The sequence below is a fragment of the Aquila chrysaetos genome, chromosome 5 (assembly GCF_900496995.4).
Source record: "Aquila chrysaetos chrysaetos chromosome 5, bAquChr1.4, whole genome shotgun sequence".
NCBI lineage: Eukaryota > Metazoa > Chordata > Aves > Accipitriformes > Accipitridae > Aquila > Aquila chrysaetos.
The window spans coordinates 57,624,503-57,648,871 of NC_044008.1; the positions used below are offsets into that span (position 1 = coordinate 57,624,503).

The 24,369-nt window shown below is 44.5% G+C and overlaps 1 protein-coding gene across 3 annotated transcripts in view; it reads right to left on the minus strand.

Moving 5' to 3' along the window:
- Window positions 1-16,045: 16,045 nt before the first annotated feature.
- ADAMTS17 (ADAM metallopeptidase with thrombospondin type 1 motif 17) overlaps window positions 16,046-24,369 on the minus strand; it is a 200,550-nt gene continuing 192,226 nt past the window's right edge. For 2 of the 3 annotated variants that reach the window (XM_030015913.1, XM_030015912.1), the window contains 2 exons: window positions 23,816-23,993; window positions 16,046-20,605 (listed from right to left, as the gene is read on the minus strand). In XM_030015913.1, coding sequence (XP_029871773.1) covers window positions 20,454-20,605; window positions 23,816-23,993 — 330 coding nt within the window. In that variant the 3' untranslated portion in view covers window positions 16,046-20,453. Of the gene's footprint in view, window positions 20,606-23,815; window positions 23,994-24,369 lie in introns of those variants that run through there. The other variant, XR_003923623.1, reaches the window with a different exon arrangement.

Below are 24,369 nucleotides of genomic sequence, written 5' to 3' on the forward strand. Positions count from 1 at the left end.
CCATGCACACGTTGCTCATTGGTGCTAACTGATGCTCAGGCTACAGCTGCTCAGGCTGGCATCTGATGGCTTCCAACTGTTCAGGACTAGTCGGAGTAAAAATTGCAATTAATAAATCACCAGGGCCATCATTAATTGTGACTTGATCCATAATTTGGGATTAATAAAAGCAAGGCAGAGTGAAATCATTCACCCGTTTCCTTTGCCATCTGGGCTATTAACAATAAAAAAGTAGAATATACAGCCAATAAAAGAGGAAGGAGGGGAGCCTCACAAGTAGCGAACTACCATCCTGACACTATGTACAGCACAAGTTAAAGAAATACTTTTTGAGCATCTGCCTCTTAATATCAACCAATTACTCCTGTTTAGCATATACAGGGGAAGGCTCCTACACAGCACTGTGAGGCAGCGGGAATCTGCTGATAGTTCTGATACTGCTGAATTATTAAAAAAAAAAAAAAAAGGAAAAAGATGAGTATTACTTTCTATCTTTATTTCATTGTTTCCTAGTGGGAGACTGGGAAGGCAGCTGTAGCAAAACACACCGACGTTCAGGACATGGCATTATAGAAATTGTGATGCCTCTATTGCAAATAATTTATAAATGCTGGGCTTTGCTCTAGTTTCGGACTAATGTAGCATAACCAATTTCACTGAAGTTGTCCCCTGTGCTAAGGCAGAAGTATGAGCCAAATGCAACAAAGTAATACTCTCCCTGGTGTCCGGAGTGACTAGGCTTATGTGGGTACTGTATGTACATTTTACTGAATTATATACACAGCAGTAAGTTTAAGAGGTTGATGCAGTAGACACACAACGCGGGGAAGAAAACCTCAGTTAAATTAAATTAATTATAGGTACATATTTAGTATAGTTAATTGAGCTATGGAGGTTAATCTTGAGTGCACATTTGGTAGCATCGGGTTACACCTTGCCTCTTTTAATGGTTTCTCCTGTTGGAAGCGCTTGTCTAGCTCAGCAGGTTCCAAGCTTAGCCATGGGCAACTTCGCATAGGAGCGCTACTCCTGTCATTGACTGCCCTGGAAGGGTCTCGGGCTGAAACTTAACACTCTCAGGAACAAGCTGACGGTTTATGTATGTGGTCGCATCTGGAAAGAAGCACAAAACCTATGTCTGTGCTGCTGCACAGGAGCAGCCCTACAACCTGGCTGACAGCCAGCTTCACACCTTATCTGCAGGGGCATCCCTGGCTCAGGGGTGACCCAACCTGCATACAGCCTACACCTTCCTTATTCAAGGGTACACCCAGCAGCAATGTGACACCCAACCCAGCAGCCCCCACCCAGCCCATCCCTCCAAATGGCCGCAGCACGTGGCAGACACTGTGGCCTGTGCCCCTCCCCAGGTAGGACCCTGCTGTTGCCAGCAATGAGAAGAGGGATTCGTCATCCCTCTGAGTCAGGGTGTGAGGTGCTGGGTACCCTGTACCTCTGACTTCTTCCAGGGCAGAAGCACAGCTCTTGCCTCCACCCTCACAAGCTTTTTCTCCTGTTTGTAACATAGCAGGTGTTATAATAAAGACCCAGCTTCATCATTCATCTCCAGCTCAGACATCAAATTACTCCCACCTACGACGACTACATTTGCAACTCTCTCATGTATAATGTGACTCTTAGGAATAAGACTTTTATCTTGGGAACCAGAATGCAGATCTAAACAGCACTGCCGTCTCCTGGAGGAGATAACGTGTCTTTGCTCAGAGACCTAGTTCTGTGCTTGCTTTCTATCACGCAGCACCATTTGGCAGGGGCTGCCTGGTTTATGTGAGAGCAGACACTGAATTACTTCAGAAAAACAGAGACTTATTCTTTATATAAAAACAAATGACTAATTAAAAGTGGTTTTAATTTTGTAGTTCATATTTTCTTGGGATTGTGCCAAATTCTGGAGTCCATACTCCACACCCTGTCCTTCTGGAGGAATTTGGCTAGGGAAAGCACTGTAAGATTTGTTCCCTTTCCTCTCCCTTACTCTTAAAATCCCTCCCCCCACTTCTCCCTTCCTGCAACTGGTAAATTGTGAAGAACAGGAATGTTCCTGGGAAGAAACCCAGGCAGAATCGCATTCAGAACAAGTCAAAGATTTCTTGCATAGCTGAAGCATGTGTTTGCAATCCCCAATTGCCGGAGCACATAAGCCCTGCCAGCTCGTGTTGTTCCCTTCAGATGTTCTCAGAGAGCTCTAGGCAGCGTCCAGGGTAGTCTGTGGACAATCTTTAGCTGAGGCATTGCTCCTTGGCCCACCTGTTAATGGTGCCAGAGCCAAAAAGGCTCTCAGTGAAAGGACAGCAAACAGCCAAGCCTACCTTTCCAAGAAGCTGTGTTAGTGATGGTCAGAACCACTGGTCTACATGACTCCCCTGAGCCACAAACTGGCTCCATTTGGGCCAGTGAGAGTTTGGCTGCTGCTACCAACCTATCACCCCAGGCTTCAGGCAGCTTCTGGGATTGATGCTCTCCAGAATAATTAGCATGTGCAGCCCCGACAAGTACTGCTCAACAGAGAAGGACAAAACCATGAGATCCCTAATGGATGTCCAAAAGGTAAATTACGACTGTTGGGAAGCAGCAGATAGATAGCCAGTAACTACAGCCTGTTCTCCCTTCTGCTTGAGAGGTGCCACTGATCCAGAAGGAATGTAACTCTTCCAAGAGGTGCCATTTAATGGTTCAAAACTGGAACCTGACAGGGCCAAGAAGGATGGGAGTGGGGGGCTGAGACACTGGTTGGAAAAACACAGCTTCAATGAATTTGCGAGGAAGCTTTTGTCCTTGGCACCATGCGGAGCACAGTATATTACAGGAGCACAAAGTGAGTCCTTGCTCAAACTGGTGCTGATACTGGGGAAAGGCAGGTTGATGAAAGCATCAATTGTCTTTTCAATGACCTTATCATGCGAGCTCAGCCTGCCAAGAGCTGTCTCTCGCTCTGTGCTCCTCGTGGTCTGAGCCAACAAGCCTGAACGCGCTGTGCTGATATCTGATATCATTCAGCATTGCATGGCAGTCTCAGTGTTGCACATGCAACCTTTCAGAATGGGATGATGACATCTCTGTGCTTTGCTGTGTATCGCATGCCTCCATGCTGTCTCCAGCTCGTCTCACTTCCAAACATGTCCAATCTAACTTTGCAGTTTTTTGAATATAAGGTGCCCCAGGGAAGGCCCTGAGCTTGCGGGAGGAACAGAAGAAACAGAAGAGTCTTCCAAAGCAAGATCTTTGACCTCAGTAGCTGAGAGGCTGTGCTGTGCTTAGCCTGGCTCTCCTTCATGCTTGCCAATAGGGTTCCCATGTCTTTACTGGTGTGTGGCAAGAATAATGAGCAAGTAACACGTGGGGGCAGCAGGAGGCTTTGCTTTCTTGTCAATCTGTGGTTTTAGCATCCTTGCAAGGGTCTTGCAGAACTGAGGTGCTCCAAGATTTGAGGGTCGCTGTGCTGGGCACAAGCCCAGAGTGACAGCTACAGCTGATCAAACTATGGGAAAAGCATGTCGTAGGAGAGAGGGGCTTTGTGGCCTCATGGGACAGGATGTCAGCACTGAAACCTGTGCTTTCGTCATTGCATCTGGTCCTTCTCAAGTTCCTGCAGTTCCAGCCTAAGCAGTTCTGCACTCATGTTACAAAGCACATTAAACCAGCAGACAGTTACAGCATTGTCTGCAACGGCAAATACGTCTGGAGTGAAAATCCCAGGTCTCAGTTCAGATCCCACTGCATCCCACCGGACAAGCCTTGCTGAGCTTGTTGCACTACAGGCAGGATGGAGCCCAGCATGTCCCTTTCAGTGAGGTAAAATGAAAGAAAAGATGCTCTCATCTGACTGCATTGTGAAGAAAGATGCAGGGTTCATCTGATACCATTTATTCTCTTGGAGACTCTGAATGTTCAGGTAATGGGAAAATGCCTTGATCTTGGCTGTGAAGGTCTTAAAAGCCAAGTTTTCAGAGTAGGAACATTTCAGTCAGGGAAGTGGCCACAATTTACATAGCAAGGCTCTGGGTTTTTATGGCAGGGCTATTCCTGGAACAGGGTGTCTTTTCCTGCTCTGGGTGAGCAGAACTTCAGGAGTTGCTTGTGCACCTGATATTTGTCTGATTGCTCACATCAGTGCTCCCCATTGTGTGAGTAATGTGGCGTCTGAGTGTTATTGGCCCAAGCTGATGCTGAAAATGGCAAGAAATAAAAAATCCAGCAAAAGCCAGCCCAGTCACCAGAAATGATGATGGATTAATTATAATAAGGGTTGGGAAACAAACCAGCCCTGTGCTCCATCGGTAATTAAAAAAAAAAATAAAAATCAGATAAATGCCCAGTTAGGAAAAGCATTTTCTGTAGCTGAGGCTGCTTACTTTAATTGGAAAGTGCTGTTAACACAACTGCCTGACCAAGGCGAGTGCAATAGCACAGCAGGGCTGTTGCAGATCTGCAAGTAAACAGCTGAATTGCATCTCTCAGCTTCAATCTGCAAATTTCTGAAGCCAAAAGAACAGCTTTAAATTTAAAACTTCTGTTGGAGCTCATGCTTCAGTTGGGCTATGTGCCAGGACATGCAAAGACTTAGGGCATTAAGAGTCTCATGTAGATGAAAAGACAGTGGGGATTCATTTGAGTTGGCTAGTAATGTACTAAGCTATAGCAGGATCTGCCTTCATTCCTTTTAAACCAACTTGTGGGGAGGAAAGTTGGGAAAACTGACATTTTATCACTTGTAATTGTTACAGCAAAAACTAAGGCTAAGCATGGCCCTGATAGAACTCCTCTGTCCTGCACACAGCCCAACAGAGGGGTCCCAGCCCCAAGCTGGCTCTGCCCTTTCAGTAACTGGGCTGTGAAGTAGCCCCTGAAAACGCCTGAAACCACAAACTGACCACCATTAAGCACATATGAGCTGCTCTGTTGGCTGTTGTTTTCTATTCACTTCAAACCATAATCTCAGGCAACCTTTAACCACAGAGTAACAGGACAGGTTTGTGCTTACCCTTGTTCTTCCAAGGAGCTCAAAGTGCTTCACAAAGCTGCAGCCAAGCAATGCTATAGTGGTACCTCTGCTATTGCACAGTGGTTCCCTGAGCTACAGGGAAGTAAACTGATTTACCCACGGCTGCACAACATGTTGGCATGTCAGCACAACGCAGATCCCAGCTTTCTGGGAAGCTGGGGTGAGCATGCATTAAGCAATGAGAGATGTGTCTGGCTGTCAATAAAGACTTAGAAAAGCTGCAATTGCAAACTGTACAGTAGCAAAGTGACACAAACATTAGCAGCATGACTACCAGGTACCAAACAAAGCACAGCTAACCAAATGAGTTTCTTGTAAGGAAAAGGAAGAAGAGCAGAACAATGTCTTTTACTATATGGGCTGTGTCCCTGCTGGTTAATGCTGCAGCTCCCTGTGCAGGCAGGCCTTAGATGGACAGGCTGAGAATAATTACGAGGAGTCTATGCAATCCTTTGCTGGGACTCTTCGCTGCCAGAAGCTGCTTTACAATATTCTTAGCCGTTTCCATAAGTATCCAACAGACTGGACAAAATTAAAGAAACATGGGTCTTGGGCTCCAAGGCTACTGGGAAGTCCCTAATCGGGCTCCCAGCTGAGCTGAATGCAAGGAAGAACATTGTTAGCAATAAACACAGACAAATCTTCTCTAATTGGAGCCCTGGAATGGGTATGTGCTTCTGGGGAAGCCTTCACTTTCCTTCTGGACCACGTTCCTCATGAGGAGCAGGGCGCCAGTGGTCAGTGGGGGCTTTTATCATAGCGCCAGGGACGTTCTCAGATAATAGGAGAAAAAAAAGACACACCAAAATCTTCATAAGCAGAAAAATCCCACTCATAGCCCTTGTTCTGGCATAGGGTACTGGTCCAAAGGGGGAGGGCAGTGTTTCCACTTGTTTTGAGGCTAGCGCTAGGAAAGTCTCCTAAAAGCCAAAGCCAAATGCTGATCTTTCTCTTCAAAAAACAGTCCCAGGGAATGGGTCAAAGACAAAGCGGTTGCCAGCTGCAAGCACAGCTCATGTCTCATGCATAAGAGAAAGGCTCCATCCTGCAGCGATGCCTGCGTACACCTCACTCTGCACAAGCGAGCAGTCCTCTGTACAGAGCTGAGCTGTGTGCTAAGGGCTCTCCTGCAGTCAATCTCCAGCCCAGGCACGGTGCCCAGGCAGCCAGGAGGCCAGGATGAAGGGCTCGAGGACAGAGCTGACCCTTCATGGCTGCAGGAGCCCTCGCCCTTTGCATGCCCACACAGCTGGTGGGCAGGCAGCCTGGGGAGCTGTGGAGGTGGAGGCCGGGCTCACGGGCCCACAGTCCAGTCTCACCATGTAGACATCAACCTTGCAGGAAAGACTTTGTAGGTCCAAGGCCTGGATGCAAGAAGGGAGTTTCACCATGGTCTCCTCCATGAGAAGTTGGCTCTGGGGTCATGCCCATGAGGAGACTGTCAACATGGCATGTGGGTGCATGGGAGAATGTTGGCCATGATGCTTGGCCTTTAAATCTGTCAGGATCCTGGGGAAGCTATGCCAGGACCCTGTGCTGCCTCTTGGAGTGCTAAAATCAGAGCAAATACAAGAGGAAAAAAAAAAAGAAGGGGGAAGATGAACTATTAGGAGAATTAAAGTGACAAATGAGCAGATGAAAGGTAAAGTGTCATCTTTCTTTTGTGCTCACAGGTGGGACTTTACCAGCAACAGAATGAATACTACAGAGAACCAGGCAGCAGTGGATCAGATACCCCACCCCGCCCCTTCCTTAAAATTCAAAACACACAAATGCTGAGGTCTTGCTAAAAGCAAAGCACTGTCCCCTCATCTCATCGTTACGTGTAACCCAGAGCCTGTGGATAGCAGCTACAGTGAATTAACATGAGTAAAAGTAGCTGGACTGAATTTGCTAACAGAGAAAAAAATTACAGGCATGTTGTTAAGACAGAATGAGCACTAATTCTCTCTGTTTATTCTAATTAATTTTGATTGATTGTGCTTCCCCTAGGAAACATGAAAGCTGGTGGGGAACACATTAGCAAAGAGAATGGAAGAGCAACAGGTTGATAGTTTAGAGTTCATGCAAACATGATGCCAGTCACTGAACCAGAAAAAAAAAAGTTGGGTCAGAGGCAGTCACTAAGTTGAGAAAGGATCTACTGATAAGATACTCTTGGGGAACAATCTCAGAATGATGTGAAAGATAGATGGGAAATGGTGCTGCAGAACTAGGCTAAGCCATCAGGAGAGAATACTGCATCATTTGGGTTTTTTCTTTGCTTTCCTCCCCACTCTTCCCCCTTTATTACTAGAAGAAAGAGTATTTTTGCCTGTAAAAATCTTTGTGCCTGAAGAGGTAACACTGGTGTGCACTCCTGCACGGTGCTGAACTTCTGGGTTCAGTTTTGCTGAAGCTTTGCTTCAACTTGCCGGAGAAAATCATAGTAAAACTATTAGCTATGGATCTCTATATGATCAACATTACCTCGACTTTAAGTGTCAACACTTACAAACTCCTTGCTTGTGGGAAAAAAATATTTCACAATGGTTTCAACTCACCAGAAAGCTGCTCCCACCAGCTACTCTTCATGCCTTTTTTTATAGATGTGATGCGTTTACAGATGTTCCCAGAAAGGGGCAGTAGAGACCAAACCCACACGATGAATAGAAAGAGACATCCTGATCAGGGAGAAATATAAATAAAGAGCGAGAATTATTTGCAATGTTTCTTTTTCTTGGCATACAGAGGCTCCACCATGTGTCCATTCAAATAAAAACAACGGGACCTGTATAGGCCAAAATGGGGCTGCTTGTTATAACACAACAACCTCAGTCTACTCTGAGATCGCTTCCTTCACCTGCTTTTTGGAGAAGGGCACTAATCCTGCCCAAACGTGAATGCTGTGTGAGTTGCAAGAGCTGGCACAAGGGCGTGTAATGCCCTATATGTCTAATAATGCCCTAATGCACTATATAATGCACTACTTAACACTTATGTCACTACAGCAGCATGGCGACCTTTGAGTTGGCTTATTAGCAGGGGGAACAATAATAATTTGGGAAAGGTTTACTATCAGGCTTACGAGTACTTATACCATGGCTCGTCACTAACGCAATTTGGCTTCCACCTAACCTTGAAAGAGAGGAGACAAGAGAAAAAGGGGTGCTTGTAATATCAAGATTCCCAACAGTTCATGTTGGTGTGAAGGTATGAAGCAGGGAAGCCCATTCCTGGACCACCTTTACAATCCCTTCAGACTCTCTTGAACCACTCACAGTTAATTCTAGAGCTGATTCAAGCCACTGCCTGAAGCAAAAGGCAGTTATTTACTTGGAGCAAATCCTTTATGTTTTACTTCATTTAAGCCACCTATCTCAGCCGTGTGCTATTGCTTTATGCCATTTTCTTGCACTGTCATTAATCCACAATGGAGGGGATGATTTTGCTGGTGGGGATGTCCAGGAGCTCCGGTTATGGGACAACACAACAGGCATAAACCATGCAGCCAGTCTCTTCCTCAAAGAGTTTCTGGCCTAAGAATAAGATTTGAAAACATGAAAGCAAGCAGGGGGCAAGGTGAGGTGTGAAACCAGCTATTTGCAGCAGAGGAGCTGAGGCAGTAACAGCTTTATCAGGAAACCAAGAACCCTTTCCGGTTCTGCTCTCAGCATAGCTCTACACACCAGCAAATCTGGCTGAAGACTGAAATTTTGGCTTCCCCTGAAGCCAATGGCAAACATCCCACTGGCTTCAATGGGAGCAGGACTTCATGCCAGATCTCGTGCTTCCCATTCCTTTGCCGTAGCCGTGAGAGCAAGCTTCCCTTCCAAGGCTGTGCCTGCAGCTAGGGCCTTCAGGAGCAGAAGTATGGCTCTCCTTGCAACCTGAGAAGTATCAATGGGAAACAAAAGACTTCTTTTTAACAGAAGTGGTGATTGCCCTAGAGAACAACTTGCTCAGAGTTATGGGGCTCTCTGGAGTGCCATTTCTTTCTCTCTGAAATGTTTCCCTTAGTCTTTAACTGCCTATTTTTCCCTAGGCTTTAACTGCCCACAGGGTGCACAGCAGCTCAAGCACACAGATTTTGGCTGTGATGAAATCACTAGTGGGAGAAATGGTATGAGCTGGGTTATGTAGCTAGCAACACTCACCTCTCCCAGTCTTAACATCCCTCGTTCCATACCTGCTCACATAGCAGTACCTATACATAGTGTGACATACAGCGACACAGCAAACAGGCAAGAGAAGACTAAGTTGGCCCATTTCTGCTTTTATCATGACAGAGTTAATGCCTATTGGAGGAGGTAAAGAAAGGGATGCCGAAGAGCTGTGTGCTGACCACACAAGGCTCTACATTTGTTCTGGCACGAGCATCTCTCTGCTGAGATGAGCATCTTGAAATCTCCAAGCTATTTGTGAGGTGGCAAGGTCACGGCTCTCATTTCCTGCAAATCTTTGCTTTCCTTGGCAAAAATCAAGAATTTTGTTAGGGAAATCTTGGTGGGTGTGTTGTGATCAGTCAAGCACAGCAGATTACGTTACTGGAGGGTGTATACAGGACCTCCCATCTTCTAGACATAGTAAAATGAGTCTGCTCCAGAAATTCAGGAGTCACCAGCATGGTGCTGACCACCTGTATTATTTCTTAGGCCATGCAGCATGTCTACTGGACAGATTGATGTCCGTACAGCTGACTGTTTGCATATCAATTCTAAAGGCAAAGGAAATTCTTCAAATCCCAGAGCACAAATGTGCACTGCTACAGAAAAGCAGGTGGAGATGTGCCAAGTTACAGCTCCTCCGTTGCTACCCCTGTGAAGAATGCCCTGCAAGGAAAACTGGAAAATATTTCATGAAAGAGTAAAGATAACACAAGACTATCTGGCAAAGGGTAGAATTTAATATTAATGGCTTTCCTTTAGTCACTGTATTTCCTGTTCCTAACTTAACCCTCTAAAATCAGCAATGGTCAGAGAAGGGCTATAAATTTTTGCACATCTAAAAGGTCTTTCAGTGAAAGATCTCACAGCACTTTGCAAATATTAGGGACTGCTGAGGGATGGCTAACCCCTGACGAGACTGCCCATGTAGCCAGTGGGCAGATGCTCTTTTGGCTGCAGAGGCTAAACACTGAAATTTGGCTTCTGCCCCACTCTGCAAGAACATCTTCCTTCTTTGTCTCCCAGTTCATCACAGGAACCCAGGAAACGAGATGAGCTGGGCTCCCCTTGAATTCACACTCCAGATTCAGTGTGAAAAATGCCTTCCCCGTGGACAGATGGGGAATAGATACACAGCAGTGATGTGACTGGTGTCATTTCAGCCCATCAGCCACTTTAGGATCTTGTTCTTGGAGGTCCTCAGGGTTACATGGAGACTGCTCATGGCTGTGCATGGCTCAGTTGCTGGTGGATCTAAACATGTCCACGAAACAACAGTGCACTGAAGCTTGCTTTTAAAGTGAGCTGGACTAGCCCCATCTCCCCACCCTTCCCTGTGAACTGGTACTTGCCTGGAGGGATCCAAATATTAGTCAACACAGGGTAAGAGATGCACAACATGGCTCCTCTGAGTCCTGTGGTCCTTCGATCAGAGGAGATCTTTCTGTGCCACCCACGTCTTCCTTTAACCTGGCAAAGTACCTGAATTACTGAGCTGACTTGCCAAGAGAGATTTAGGCTGGAAACATCTCTAGAAAGATGGCTCTCATTAAGGGCTGAGGCCTGCAAAAGAGCACAATGCTGGCTGGGGCACAGAGCTGAGGAGAGAAGCGTTAGTCATCGCCTGCCTCACGTTCGGCACTTTGGATAGTCTCCTCTCTTGCAAGATGCACTGTTTTGCCTGTATGACTGTTGGCAGAAGCTAATGAGCAGAGCTGGTTGAAAGTTTTCCATCAAAACAATATTTCTGTTTTGCCAGAAGATAGTTTAAAAATTAAGTGGAAAAATTAGAGAAAGGACCCTGGGTTTTGGCTGACATCGTTGGTCAAAAAAATCCCAAGCTTAAGATTTTTTAGTCAAAAATGGAAGTATTTGGGGTAAGGCAGGGGAGGAAAGGGGAGGAGACTGGCAGGTCTTAGCAATACCCTGAAAAACATCTGAGAAAATTTTGATAAATAAGAGGAAGTTTTTGTCAATTTTTTCCACAGTGAAAGATACTTCTGCTTTTAGAACCATTCTACGGGGAGGCTGGAAAACAAACAAGCATATATGCTTTTTCTCTCTTATACCTACGGCTACAGATACTCCACAGTTTATAATATAAGAATAGGCAGCAGTTCCTCTAGAAGAGATACATAAGAAAGACCAGATCTCTCACAGGAGCTGCCCAAGAGCCTATTACCCAAAAGCTGTAATTCTCAGAAAGACACACGCACACAGCTGATTCTGCTGTGAGTTTGTACAGCTGATGGAAAGCCTTGATAACCTCACAGTTGCCTTGCATACAAATAAACTGAGCCATGGGGACAGCAAGGGAAAAGGCACTGCTTGCAAAGGAAGGTACTGTTCCCACAGCTGTTGCAAAACCATCCGTACTTAATAGTCTGCCAGCCACAGGCAATGTTGTTGCTAATAACATTGCAGAGAGAATGGCACATAAATACCTGCAAACACGCAGAAAGCTGTTTTCCATCTTGCTTACACAATAATGTGGTTTTTCTTTTTCCCCTTTAAAATTGTTTCTTCAGCAAAACATGGTTGGGAAAAAAAAAACAAACAGCTGGAACCTTCCTTACCCTCTGGGAAATGTGACTAACAGCATTTCTTGGTCTCAGTGTCACAGTCCCGTCCTCAAGGTATTGTTGGCCACTGTTGTGAAACGATGAGGGGATGAAGCCATGAGCGAAAGCGGCTGAAGACACCAGTGGTCTGGTAGTTCAGCAGGACCCTCCTTCCTTGACACAAACCTGGGCATAAAGCAGAGGTGATGGTGCTGAAGCCAACACAGTGCAAGTGGCACAGAAGGTGAATCACCTCTGTGAGAAAACCAAGATGTGATATGTTGTTACTAGGCAGTGGGGAGCAGGGGAGGTTCAATTTATAGTGATTTCCTAAGGAATTAGACCATGATTGTGGACAGGATTTATATTTTAAACAACACTTAATTTTTTTAAAGGACTAATTCAATCTAGATGTGGATTTCATACCTTTTCTTTAATGAGAGCAGCACTGGGGGAAGCACGGTCAGAAGTACTGACGTGTCCTGGCAGGGGCTCCGACTGCTGCAACTCGCCTTGCTGACAGCCCAAGCTTGACTCTTGTCCCACGACAGCCCAGGGTTACAGTCCCGGCAACTTCCACCACAAGCAGCTCTGGCTCAGAGCCGCCGAAGTGATAAAAGACTTCTTGTGCGATCATCTCAGGAGGAAAGTTTGGTGCCAAACAAAGCTGCAGTCTGGTTGGGTCTTTTTGCCATTAGAGACAAAATCAAGGGGAAAAATACAGAGCTGGGGAAATAAATGGAAGCTGCAAAATGTTCAAATAATGTCTTTTCCAAGAAAATGAAAAAAAACCCCAAGAATGGCTTGTCTGGCTTTGCTGGCCAAGCTGTGGTTGCACTGATCTTTGTGCAACCTAAAGATCCTGTTAGAGGACACCCCTTTTTCACCGATTCATCAACAGTCTGAATAGTTTCTCTGCCCGTCTCCAGGATGGCTGCACAATGATGTTGTAGTATGCAGTGACCTTACAGAAACTGTCAGTGATCTTTCAACAGCTGATGTTTTTTGGGGTAGCAGAGCCAGCCGTACAGACTGGCATGCTACCAGTGCTCTCCTCCTGCTGAACAAATGAGTATTTCCCTCTCTGTCAGCCAACATTTTGAGCAGTATCCAGGCTTGGGGCTGGATCTTGCAGCCCAGTTTCTGTAAGGGGCATCTCTGAAGTGATGTGAATTTTACTCTTTGCTACTTCCAATAACACAAAATGTGTCTGAGGATAGAAAACCAGTGGGGAATATCCCTCTCCCTCCCCTGCCAGTGCAGTAACTGCAGTACAGGCTCGCTCACTCGATTCAGAAGTGGCCTATGCTCATCTCCATACCTTGTCAGATTGCTGCTGCCAATAACCCCAGCTAGCTGCTTTGGGAATCTGCCTTTTCCCCAGGACCACCTGTGGTCTGCAAGCTCTTGAGAGAAGGACCATTTCATTGGGCATGCCCTTCCAGCATCCACATGTCTGGGTGTAGATTCAAAGTGCCATTGCACAAAGAACATTGAATCATTATAAAAGGCCTCAGAATAAAAACCATCCAGAAAGCAACACTGAGGGGAGTCATAAGGCTACTGCAGGAGTACAATGAGAAAAATATTTTTCTTCAGAGGGCTGAGGGAGGAGATTAAATGCACTTGAGCAGATGAGGGAAGGTATTTAGACAGCAAAGGCGGTGAATTTTCTGGTGGGTGCAAAGCAAGTTTGTGGGGGACAAAGCAGCTGCAAGCAGAGCAGGAGGGGAAAGGGACAATGATCATGCAGGGAGGGCAAGGCCACAAATCATGTCTGTGGGAAATGGAGGAGGAAGGACAAAGCAAGCATCTATGGAGTTACACTGAGACTGCTACTCCCTTGAGGCTCAGGAGAGGCTGGAGACACTGAGGATGCAAGGGCTCACCTGAAGACTGAGTTGTGCCAGGAGCTGGCCCCACACGCCGACGTCCTGTGGGTTCCACCATGGTGAGCATGCAGAGTTGCTCCCTCTCGAGGTGGATGCCAAGGCCTGTGCCATGACCCAGACAAGTCACACTGGAGGCTCCAGCTCCACCCTGGCCACAGAGGGATGAAAGGATGAAACACCCAAACAGGAGCCTTTCACAGTCAAACAAGAGGAGCCGAGGGAAACCACAACTTTCAAGAAAGCCCAGCTGCTCCTCTCCAGCCCAGCGGCCGAGGTGGATACCTACCCCAGGCCATGTGGACCCAGCCAGCATCTTAGCTGTGGTAACGTGCAGGGAACACATATGCAAGCCCCAGACATCAGCTGCAGGACTCTGCTAATTGGGAATGTCTGTCTGAGTGTCTGGCCACTATTTGGCAGACACGGCAGCTCTGACAAAATAATAAATGTGGTACAGTGCAGTCTCCAGGCATTCTTTGTGGGGTCCATCACATGAAAGTGGCATGAAAGGAGACGAGGTGATGCAAGACACATGGACGTCAGCTTTGGAGACTCTCCGATTACCTTCTGGGTAGTTACTGCTAAGGGGAGTTTGTGGTCCCTCTCTGCTTATATACTCTCTCATTTAAACTCTCCTTTTATAAACAGATAATTCTTCCCATCCAAAGTGAAGATGCTTCAGTCCTGCTTGTCCAAGGCAGTTATGCTGTTGGAAAGTCTCTCTCCAGGAAGACCAGCCCATTTCTAAAGACTGTGAAGAGAAGCCAGAGACATGATAAAAGGACAAAAAAAATGCATACAGAAAAGATAACTGGTCTTTGTGCATTAGCAGCATTTGAGGAACTCCTGTCTTCCTACTGACCTGCCTTCAAATCAAGATAAACAGAAGGATGCTGAAGTGCAAGTGTTATGGAGAAGTATTATCAAACATGTTCAGCGCAGGTCCAAGTACTTGAAGAAGAAACGCAGTTCAGGAGCAGTTCCCACAGCCTGCCTGTTTCTGGGTGCACTATATTCATACAGCAGCAGGACAACAAGTGAAGCCAGTAACTTGCCAGCAAGGAGGTTACCAGGGCTTCTTTTCTTACACCATCAGAAGTGTGAGTGCATTGAACATGACTGCATCCGGCACCGTTCTTCTCTGCTTGAAATTCCACAGCATATTGGTGTTTGTGCCAACACTCTTCAATAAGAAGAAAACATACCTTTCCCAATGGACCATGCAGCGTTGGAGAAAGCACAAAGGAACACGTGGTTTTCAGTCTACCAACAGAGCAAAGTCCTCCAACAGCAGTACTCTGGGTGATGCCTGGGGCTGATGCCAGGGTAAGGTGATCCATATTGAGATTTTTGGAAAGAAATGTCCTTCCAGAGAAAGCAGGGTCCTGCCAGCTTGCTGCAAGGGACCAAGAGACAGCTAAGGCTGCCGTGTATACCAGGACTTGCAAGAGACTGAAGGAAACAGGTGGAGTTGGTGGAGGCAGAACTGAGCTCCAAGCAGCTGGGGAGAGATTATACTTTCTTCCTGGTACTTTTATGCCAGAGCACAAGAGCCATCTGACCCCACCTGCCTTTAATGATATTGGCGGAGGTGTCTTAAATAAAAAGACAACTGAGATCACAGGGAAGGACAATGGCTTCAAATCATTTGGTTTCATGGTTAGAAGGTGGGGATTAGGAATAAGAGAAAAACAGCAAACTGCTACATGCAAAATAGGCAAACTAAGTATATAAGCCTACTGGATTTATAGAAGAGATATTGGCACATACCAGGAAAATTTCAAGCCAAATGTATGACAGCATTCCTTACGCCCCTCCCACCCATTGCCATATCCCAGCTTAATGTAAAGCCTTTTGGCTTCCAAAGGCTTATAGCTATGTTTTATTGTTTAAACAGGTCAACAATTGCAATCATATGTTGACTCCAGGCAATACACAAACACAATGATGTGTTAATATACAGCAACACTTGGATGGAGTTTCTACAATTTTGCTGCTGTTAACAGTCATATCTATGATGGCAGCTGGGCCGGTATCTCCTCTGAAGACTAGGAAGCCTATCAGTGTTGTGCCATCACCAAGAAGCCAGCATGAGATCAGTAAATGAGCTCTATTTTTAATATAAGTATAAACTCCATTCCTGGAAATCATTTTAGGAGGACTCTCACATCAGCCGTACTTCGTTTTGGTTTTAAGGCTGCTTTAGAAAGGTGCTGCTCCTATGTCCAAGAAGCGTCCTTTTATCAAGAATGGAATACGGATACGGGTGATGGCATCTTTGTACAACAGGATGGGAGAGGATCCTACAGGCATACCTGTGAGCAGCTGTCTGCAAAAAACATCTTCACCATGCTGAGGGGGGAGTTAAATAGTACAAAGATTCTGGCTAGTGCCTACAACAAAGACATCCAAAACACTTGGCACTGAAGTAATTCTGTTTATTTCACACCAGGGAAGTGTGCAGCTAGGTTATGTAGATACCTTTCCAATGGATGGGACAGTTTTGCTCCAGTATAAATTTCCACATGCTCAGCAGTCTTCATTATCAGGTTGCGCCTGTGGAGCAGCCACCATTAAACATACAGCAAGCTGCCACTTCATCTCAGCTCCAACATACATTGAAAGCAACCTTTCTCAAAAGCACTTGCAAAATGTCCCTCCCCCTGCGCCATGCTTTAGCTTCCCCGCAGCCTGCTCAGGCATACACAGCAATACCCCAAACGGAGCCTGGCTCACTTTTTCCAGACAGGCATTTTCTACTCTTGTGTCACTGACCACAGACCTTGCAAGGCATTAATCAGGTATTAACATTCCCTGTGCTTTATTTTGCAACGTGACCGGGACAAGACCCATAATTTCTTGATTTGTTAGCACACTGGGAACTCTGAGATGCCAGAATTTTACTGACAAACGACCTTTTACACCTACCACAGCTATCAAACAGATGGCCTATACTTAACCGAATCCTAGTCTCAGTCCAGTATTAGACAGATGCATAATGTACTAAGAGCTTCACTCCTCTCTTTTAATTTTCATGTTAGCTATTTGGTTTGCTTTGTGTTTTTTTCAAGTTCAGAAAACTTATTAAAGTTGTTATGGAAAAAATAAATTTATTATTCGACATACTCAATTTTTTCAAAATGGAATGATCCTCTCTTCTTTTTTTTTGTTTTCATTTACAACTGGTTCCATTCAGGTTGACTGTTTTTATCTTTTCTATTTATAACCAGCACCAAAAAGAAAATTACCATGGATACAGTACATATGCAAATTAGCTAATGGAAAAATATATACATTTCACTCTGTAATGAAAAACTTAAATGATATTATTGCCATGGAGAATATATCCCTGTATTATAATAAAATATCAAGCAATAATCGACTGCTAAGATTCTTTTCCACCAACAAAAATTAGCACCATACATGAGATAGTGAGAATCTACACTCAATAACACAATTGTGCAACTAGAAATGTACAGTACTTTAGTAACAGTACAGAGTATTGTTTACAATATGGAAATACCACCACTGTAATCAAAAGATCGTCAATCTCTTACGAACAACTAAAAAAAGTATTGTCATAGATACACTGAACAAACAGCTTGCTTTTCACCAGTATGTAGTAACTGAGGGCAGAGCATAGCTGTAAATTCATAGTAAAGCTCCTATAAAATGATACAAAACAGAAGTGCAGGAGTATTGAACAGAGTTAAACTTTTTTATTATTATTATTTTTCTGGCTATTATAAAATGGGAAGGTTGTCACCATATGAAGTAAGAGAATGTAATAAAATGGAGCTGTGTTGTGCCATCAGTTTTTAATTAATGTTGGTTTCTGATTATTAAAAAAAAAAGGTTGATGCACGCTATTCTGTGGGCTGTGGGAGCAAGTGAGGTGTTCTTTTCAGTGCTCAGACATTTGAAAGAATTCCTTGTAAATTCACGTTTCCTTAGGTAGAACCCAGAACTTGGACCCAAGTGTCCTTTGAAGTCCAGGACCTAGCATACTGGGACAGGCCACAGGTCTAACTAGCCTAGTATCCTGTTCTGGACAGGGGCCAGTAGTGAATTATTAGTGAAAAACGTAAGAATTAAAATCCTTTCTCTCCTATGCACCTTTCTAGGAGCCCACCTTTTGCCTAGAGAGGATTACAGATCAGCACTGGAAGGAAAAATGACCCCTGCTAATTAAAAGCACCTTTGATTCCCATTAATAATAAATGCACATGCTATTCTTCCAAGATAACAGAGAAGCCTGATGGCAAATCCTTCAAGAGCCCAACAGGACTGTTGGTAATGCCAAAAATGATCATCAAGGGGGTGGTGTTCATTGGGCCAGGCCACTTCATGTGCTAATGTTGTCCATTAAATGAAAAATGGCAAACTCCAAACCAAGTGAAGGATGTAAGGGGACCCATCTCAACCAAACTGCTGTAGGTGGCTGTGGTGGTAGGGAGGCAGCAAGGACGCTCACAGCCCTGCTGTACAGGCAGAGATGTGTTACTGCAGGGTATGACAGCAGGCAAGGGGGAAAACTACCACTGTGAATTACCAATATAAATCAGGTCCTCTGGGCTCTGTCTGATCTCTTGGAACTTTCTCATTAGCAGTTCATCTACCTATTAATTTACCTAACTGAACATCACTGTGGTATTGCCCAAATCTTCCCTGTCGGCCCTGCCAGCAACATTTTCCATTGATTACTTGCTAAGTAGTTACACAACCTCAGCGTTTGGGCTACAGGGTGGGGATAACAGAAGGAGGTCTGATCCTGACTTTAAGATGCCAAAAGAACATCCAGTATAACAAAAAACAAGTTGGAATCATTTCCCTGATAGAGAAAATCATCTGGGGCATTGGAAAGCAGATCTGTTTGAGACAGGCACTTGAGAAAAAATTGTGTGCAAATGTGCCATTGTGCATACAGGCCAGCTCTTGTGTGCACACATGCTCATTTGCACTAATAAGCACAGATGCGAATGTGATGCCCACACAGTATTAGTCTGCTGATGAACATTAGCTCCCTGTGCTTGTAAAACTTAGCCCCTAATAAAATAACCAATGAGTTATTCCAGTGAGGTCCTGGATACTGAAAGGATTGTAATAAGGAAGAAAAAGTTGGTTTAAAGATATGTTAGGTACTAAGAGTCTTTATCCCTCCTTGCATTCAAAAAAATGAGACAACAGCAACAAAGACAACTTGAGGACAGGTGTGAGCTGCAATTCAGACTGGCCCAGGGGCTGGGGGGTAGTAGCTGGGCTTAGTTCTGCACTCATCTCCAAAGAATAAAACAGTAACACCCAGTTCTAGAGCGAGTACAAAGCTGTAATTCATCCAAACGGCTCTGTTCATATCATGAAGAGTGGGCTGTAATTTAACCACTGCACAACTGACCTTGGACCCTGGCAAGGGAAATGATACATGTTGGAGCAAGATATGATAGGGAGACATTGATCTGTAGGACTAACGGAGGGGACAAACTCTGCCCTGGGTAGAGCTCCTGTTTCAAGTCTCACATCTCAGAGAGGAGTTTGGTTTAAAGTGCAGAGACATGGAAGAGAGTATCATATATGCAGCACTTCCTAAGTGCTCTGATAGCACCAATGTGATAGCACGAAACCTGATAGCACCACAAAAGTAAGACAGGAAGCATTAAAATACAGTGAGCAAAATCCTAACCCTTACTGAAGGCAATGGAAGTCTTAGCCTTATGGCTTCAACAAGCTCAAGATTACACTTTGAATGTCTTGGATCCCTGACTACTTTTGACTCAAAAGGCTACATAACCTCAGATGTATACAAGAGCCAAGAGATAGGAAAAACCTCTTCTGCTCTCCACTCCATCCTTCACACAAAGGTTGTTCCAAATCCTGTTTCTGTACCAACCCTATCCAGTTTCATGGTCCTCTTAAAAAAAACCATTCAGTCTCATTATCTGATTGACTTGTAAAAACTGGAGAGAGATTAGGCCAAGCAATCCCTCAGTGAGCTCTACTGGATGAAATGATTTCTGGCTTCTCCCATCTCATGTAAATGGTTCTTGCTTAAAAATAACTATCTACTGCTGTTAGTAAGCTTCTATTTCATTAAGCTCAGAGAAAAATTAAGTTTCATAAAAGAAACAATATTATTCTGGGGAAAAGGGAGAGAGGATTGTTTTTTAAAATTAGAAAGAAGAGCAGTCCCTATTAGTTGCTCTAAAAAAATATGACTTGGAATGTTGGATATAATTGTACTGAGTTTTCTGCAGGAATTTCAGAGATGTCCATCCTCTGCTATCAGTTTTCATAAGCTTTTACAGCAAATCCTCTCTTTAAATTAAGCCTTTCATTTATGTGTGTCCCTCCAAGCCCACTCCACGGTGGGATAACTGTTGGGAATTGCAAACATCAGATGAAAGCCAAGATTAAAAGATTAAGTAATGTCTCTACCTTTGCTGAATTATTTTGCCAGAGGCCTTCCTTCATGGAGGTACCCATAGCCTTAGTCAATGTAATCACTTTGCAACTCTTGTCCTTTTCTTTAATGGTAGCAAGCCATCCAGTGGCTGGTGATTTAATATATTAAAGTAAAAAGTATTAATGAAAAATGTAAGGATGTCAAAATACGATAAAATGATTGGCTCCTTGAGATGACTCTTTCTGTTTGTTTTTTTAAGGTGGATGAGTGGATTACTTTGGTATCCAGTCTGTAGAATTAGTTTCAAGTCTTATAAGGTATGCTTTGGAATCCACCACATTGTAGCAACTCATGAAGTTCCAGTACTCAGACCTACTAGTCCATGATTTACATACAAATAGCTGTAATACTCTAAGAAGTAGCACAGGTTCATTAACTCTTCTGCTGCATCTTGTTTGCATAAAAGTCTCTGCAAGTCTGGCAACAGCGCTGATACCACCGCATGTCTTGGCACAGATTCTTCTCCCGGATCACCCTGCAGTACACTGTCCACTGGTCGCCTGTGCACTTGTACGTGAGAGCAGCTTTGGACAAGAAAAGAAAGGAGAAACTAGCAGATTAGCCAGAGAACAGCATTGCAGGTGTGATCAAAATCACTGCATATGAGGGAAGAAAGGGCCAATCTTGCTGTTAGCACTGGAGATCAGATGATGAACTTTCTACCAAAATATCAGGCTCTTGGAAATGCTCACTGCAAGGGTGCAGCTGGAAATGACTGGGGAGTGCAAGCCTCCTCACATTGTACCTATTTTGTCTCAGTGACAAATAGGCCTAGATGAACAAAATGCCTAAAGCATTGGCCTAGATTTAACACGGCACAGCAGTCAATGGGAAGCTGTGTGCTCCCAGGGAGAGTGCTTTGCTAAGGCACATTTTCAGTAGTGGCCATCATCCTCTCGGTGGAAAACATTTTTACAGAGGAGCAAAATCAAACCCAATTTGATGGATGTAAAGATAAATTAATAGGAAGTAAAAAATAATACTTCTTAGTGTAGTAAAAACAGTAGGACAACAATTAACTATTGGCGGGGGGAGTGGACAGCAGAAGCTCCCTCAGACTGACAAAAGGTTTGTGCAGGGGAGAAAGACACTGTTGCTGAATCTGTTGACAATATCATTAAAGGGTCATATGTGCTTTTATAAAAAAGTAATGGTAGCAAAACTGTACACTGGATAAAAATGCACACGTATAGTGGGTGCTTTTTACGGGATATGATTTATAAATTGTATGTAGCATTCTTACAAATTCTGTGATAATTGGAAAATCTTCTAAACGAATATTGTAGCCTCTGACCTTGGGAAAAAATGGTCTGATTAAAGAACATTAAAAGGTGCTGACCCAGCAGCATCTTGAGTCCCTTGTTCCTCATCTCTGCTGGATGAAACCAGGAAAGGGTCTTATCCTGTATTTAGCTGTGAGTCTCAGTGCCAAGCACCAGAAAACAATGGCAGCAAAACTGGTAGGAATGTTTCACTGAAGCTTTGCTCAGTTGGACAAGAAGCAAAAGTTTGACAGAATCTGACGAAATGAAGTTGCACTGTCCCAGAAAAAAAAGGAACATGAAGCCAATTTAAAAAAACGTTATTGTGCGAAAAAAATTGAGTGGAAGTCACCATCCTAAACAGCTGGAGGGTAGAGCTATTTCTGAGTCTGCCAGTAGTGGAGGAGCTTTTTGAGAGGGTTAGATCTGCAGCATTCCCCACTAGCTATGGTTCCAACCAGGCATAGAAAACTTGATGTAGCTGAACAAATTACACCTCTTGCAAGAACACCTGAGATAGACCTTATAAATCTGAGATAAGAGACTTTATATAATAGAAAGACACTGAGCCACAAACAAAGCTAGGACTGTAATATTTTAGAGGTCCAAGGTCCCTCATAGGTTGTGAAGTAAGACAGAAAGCATGTTGAGGAAGTGATGTGGGTCAGGTGCCCGAGGGACAGAATAAACCCCCTCCGAATGTGTCTCCACTGAGGGACACTGGACACAGATGTAAAAGTCAGGTGAGGTGAATTCCACACCTAGATACTTCTGAAAATGTTACCTGGGATGAAAAACATTCTGGAGTGGGGATAAGGCAGTGTGGGTTTTGTAGACTACTGGAAATTTTTTCTGGATAATTTCTTTTGGTGAGGTTTCCATTTCAGAAAACAGAAAATCTTTTTTAAAGATAATCAAATGCGAATTGTGTATAAGCAGGAAGAGCAAAACACTCAATGATATATCTTTCTGCTAATATCAAATATCATTGTTTCTGGCCCTGGTGATTCCAAGCCCGGTTGAGAAACAAAAGCATCCCAAATTACTTGCAGATTACTTTCAGCAGGAACTTGAGCCGCCTCAGTCTTCTAAACATGTGAGTTTTTTATTGCTTTGTCCTAAAATGTGAATTAGGATGGATTTCTTGTCTCATCAGTGTATCAAGGGCTTACTTCTCAAATGAAATGTTTTCCTTTCACTATGCTCTTAGTGCTAAAATATCTGGGAAGTACTCTCATATGTTCTTAAAAAAAAGAGGTTAGAAGCTCCTCAGTATGACTGCATTTGCAAGGATAAAATTTCCAATATTCTTTTAAACATCTGTTAAACTTTTGGGAAACAAATTTCAGTTCAGAAGCTTCAAGTCCAGTCCTAGTTTAAGTGTTATTTAATACTGGACAATGCTATTAGAAAATGGTTCTCTATTACTTAGCAGCTCTGCCTTTTCATGTGGCTTCTTAGAGGCTTCTTAGCCTACAAGACTAGCTCTGCTGAGAGGGTGGAGGCTGTTCTTTCTGGTAAGCTCTTAGCAGCATTGTTTACAACCCAGCCTCTTGTACTGAAAAGTAATGGGAGGCACGGATGAGGCTGTGTCAGTATAGCTGATGGCTCAGTTTAACTTCATCTTACTGGTGATGATGTGTGAAATGTAAAGAAACCAGCTTGGTTCTTGGAGCTGTGGCTGAACACACAGGGCTGAAGTTTGGAAAAATATATTTTTATCCCCTTATAAATGGAGCAAATATGATGTGGAAAATCATGGATTCCCACAATTTTGTATTAACAGAAGCATTCTTAACTAGAGACATTTCTTACATACAGTGTTAAGGTGTTTTGGGAGACAGATGGCTTATCACCATATTCTCATCTCAGCAAGGTACACAGGAGATGCACGGGGGGTGAAGAGAAGGACAGTGGCAGAAAATCAAAGGGTTCACGGAAAGAGGCTGGATGCTCTCTTGCCTCGCTGGGCGAATCAATTCATCAAACCACATTCTTGTGGCAGCAAATGAAAAGGAACATCCCCCCCCCTCCCCGTGATGCTCTACTTTTCAAGGTCATGTACTTTTCTTGGGGCATGGATGAATAAATTATCATACTTTACACTCACTGTAGCAAAAGCAGGGTGTTGAAGGTGTTTGTGATGGAGAAAGATATGCCTGTCAGCTCCCCCACCTCTGTGATTAGTCAGTCAATCACCCACCATTTGTGTGCTCCTGTTGGTCTCTCAGGTCTATCCACTGCTGAGCACTCCAGCTTAGGCAAAGTCTGAGGCAGGGATCAATGGATAAGAGAGGACCTATCCACACTAGACCTTCAGTCTAGAGCCTGACTGGGGGGGGGCCTTCTCCTAATTTCTGGCCCTGGGCAATCCTCTGAAGCCCCACTTTTATCACACTGGGCACACTGGGACCCTGGGCTTTGTCTGGTCCTTCACAGGTGGCATCTTTCCCCCAACACCTCTTCACTTACCAAGTCTGGGCGAGGTAATTGTGTTGACGTTTATCTTCTCATTGCAGACCTCTTGGTGGCACTGCCTGTAGGCCGCTGGCTTGGACAGGACAGGGCATTCATTGCCATGGCGCCCGGTGACTTTGTGCATACACTGGACCACGCGTGACTGGAGGCCTTTCCCACAGGTTGAGGAGCACTGGAGGAGAGAAGGCAGTGAGATATGGTCCAAGCAGAGTGGCTTCCAAATCGCATACACACATACACCAGAAAAATCACTGCCAGAGCTGAAGTGTGCAGCAGACTGGCAGCTCACTATGGTGCTAAGGACTCAACAACAGGGTCATTGTGTCAGCCAGGGACCCTTCATACAGCTGTTGCATTTGTCCATGACGATTTTGCAGCTTCAGGGAGTGCTATGAGCAGAGGAACTGTCCTGCCACAGGGAAGGAAGCTGTTGTCTTTCTGTCTGAACTTGCTCTGAGTCCATCTATGCTGACTGCCCCTGTGGATGCCCATGACATTCAAGCAGGCAGAGATGCAATTCCTTCCACCAGCCACAAAGAGGCAAAGTT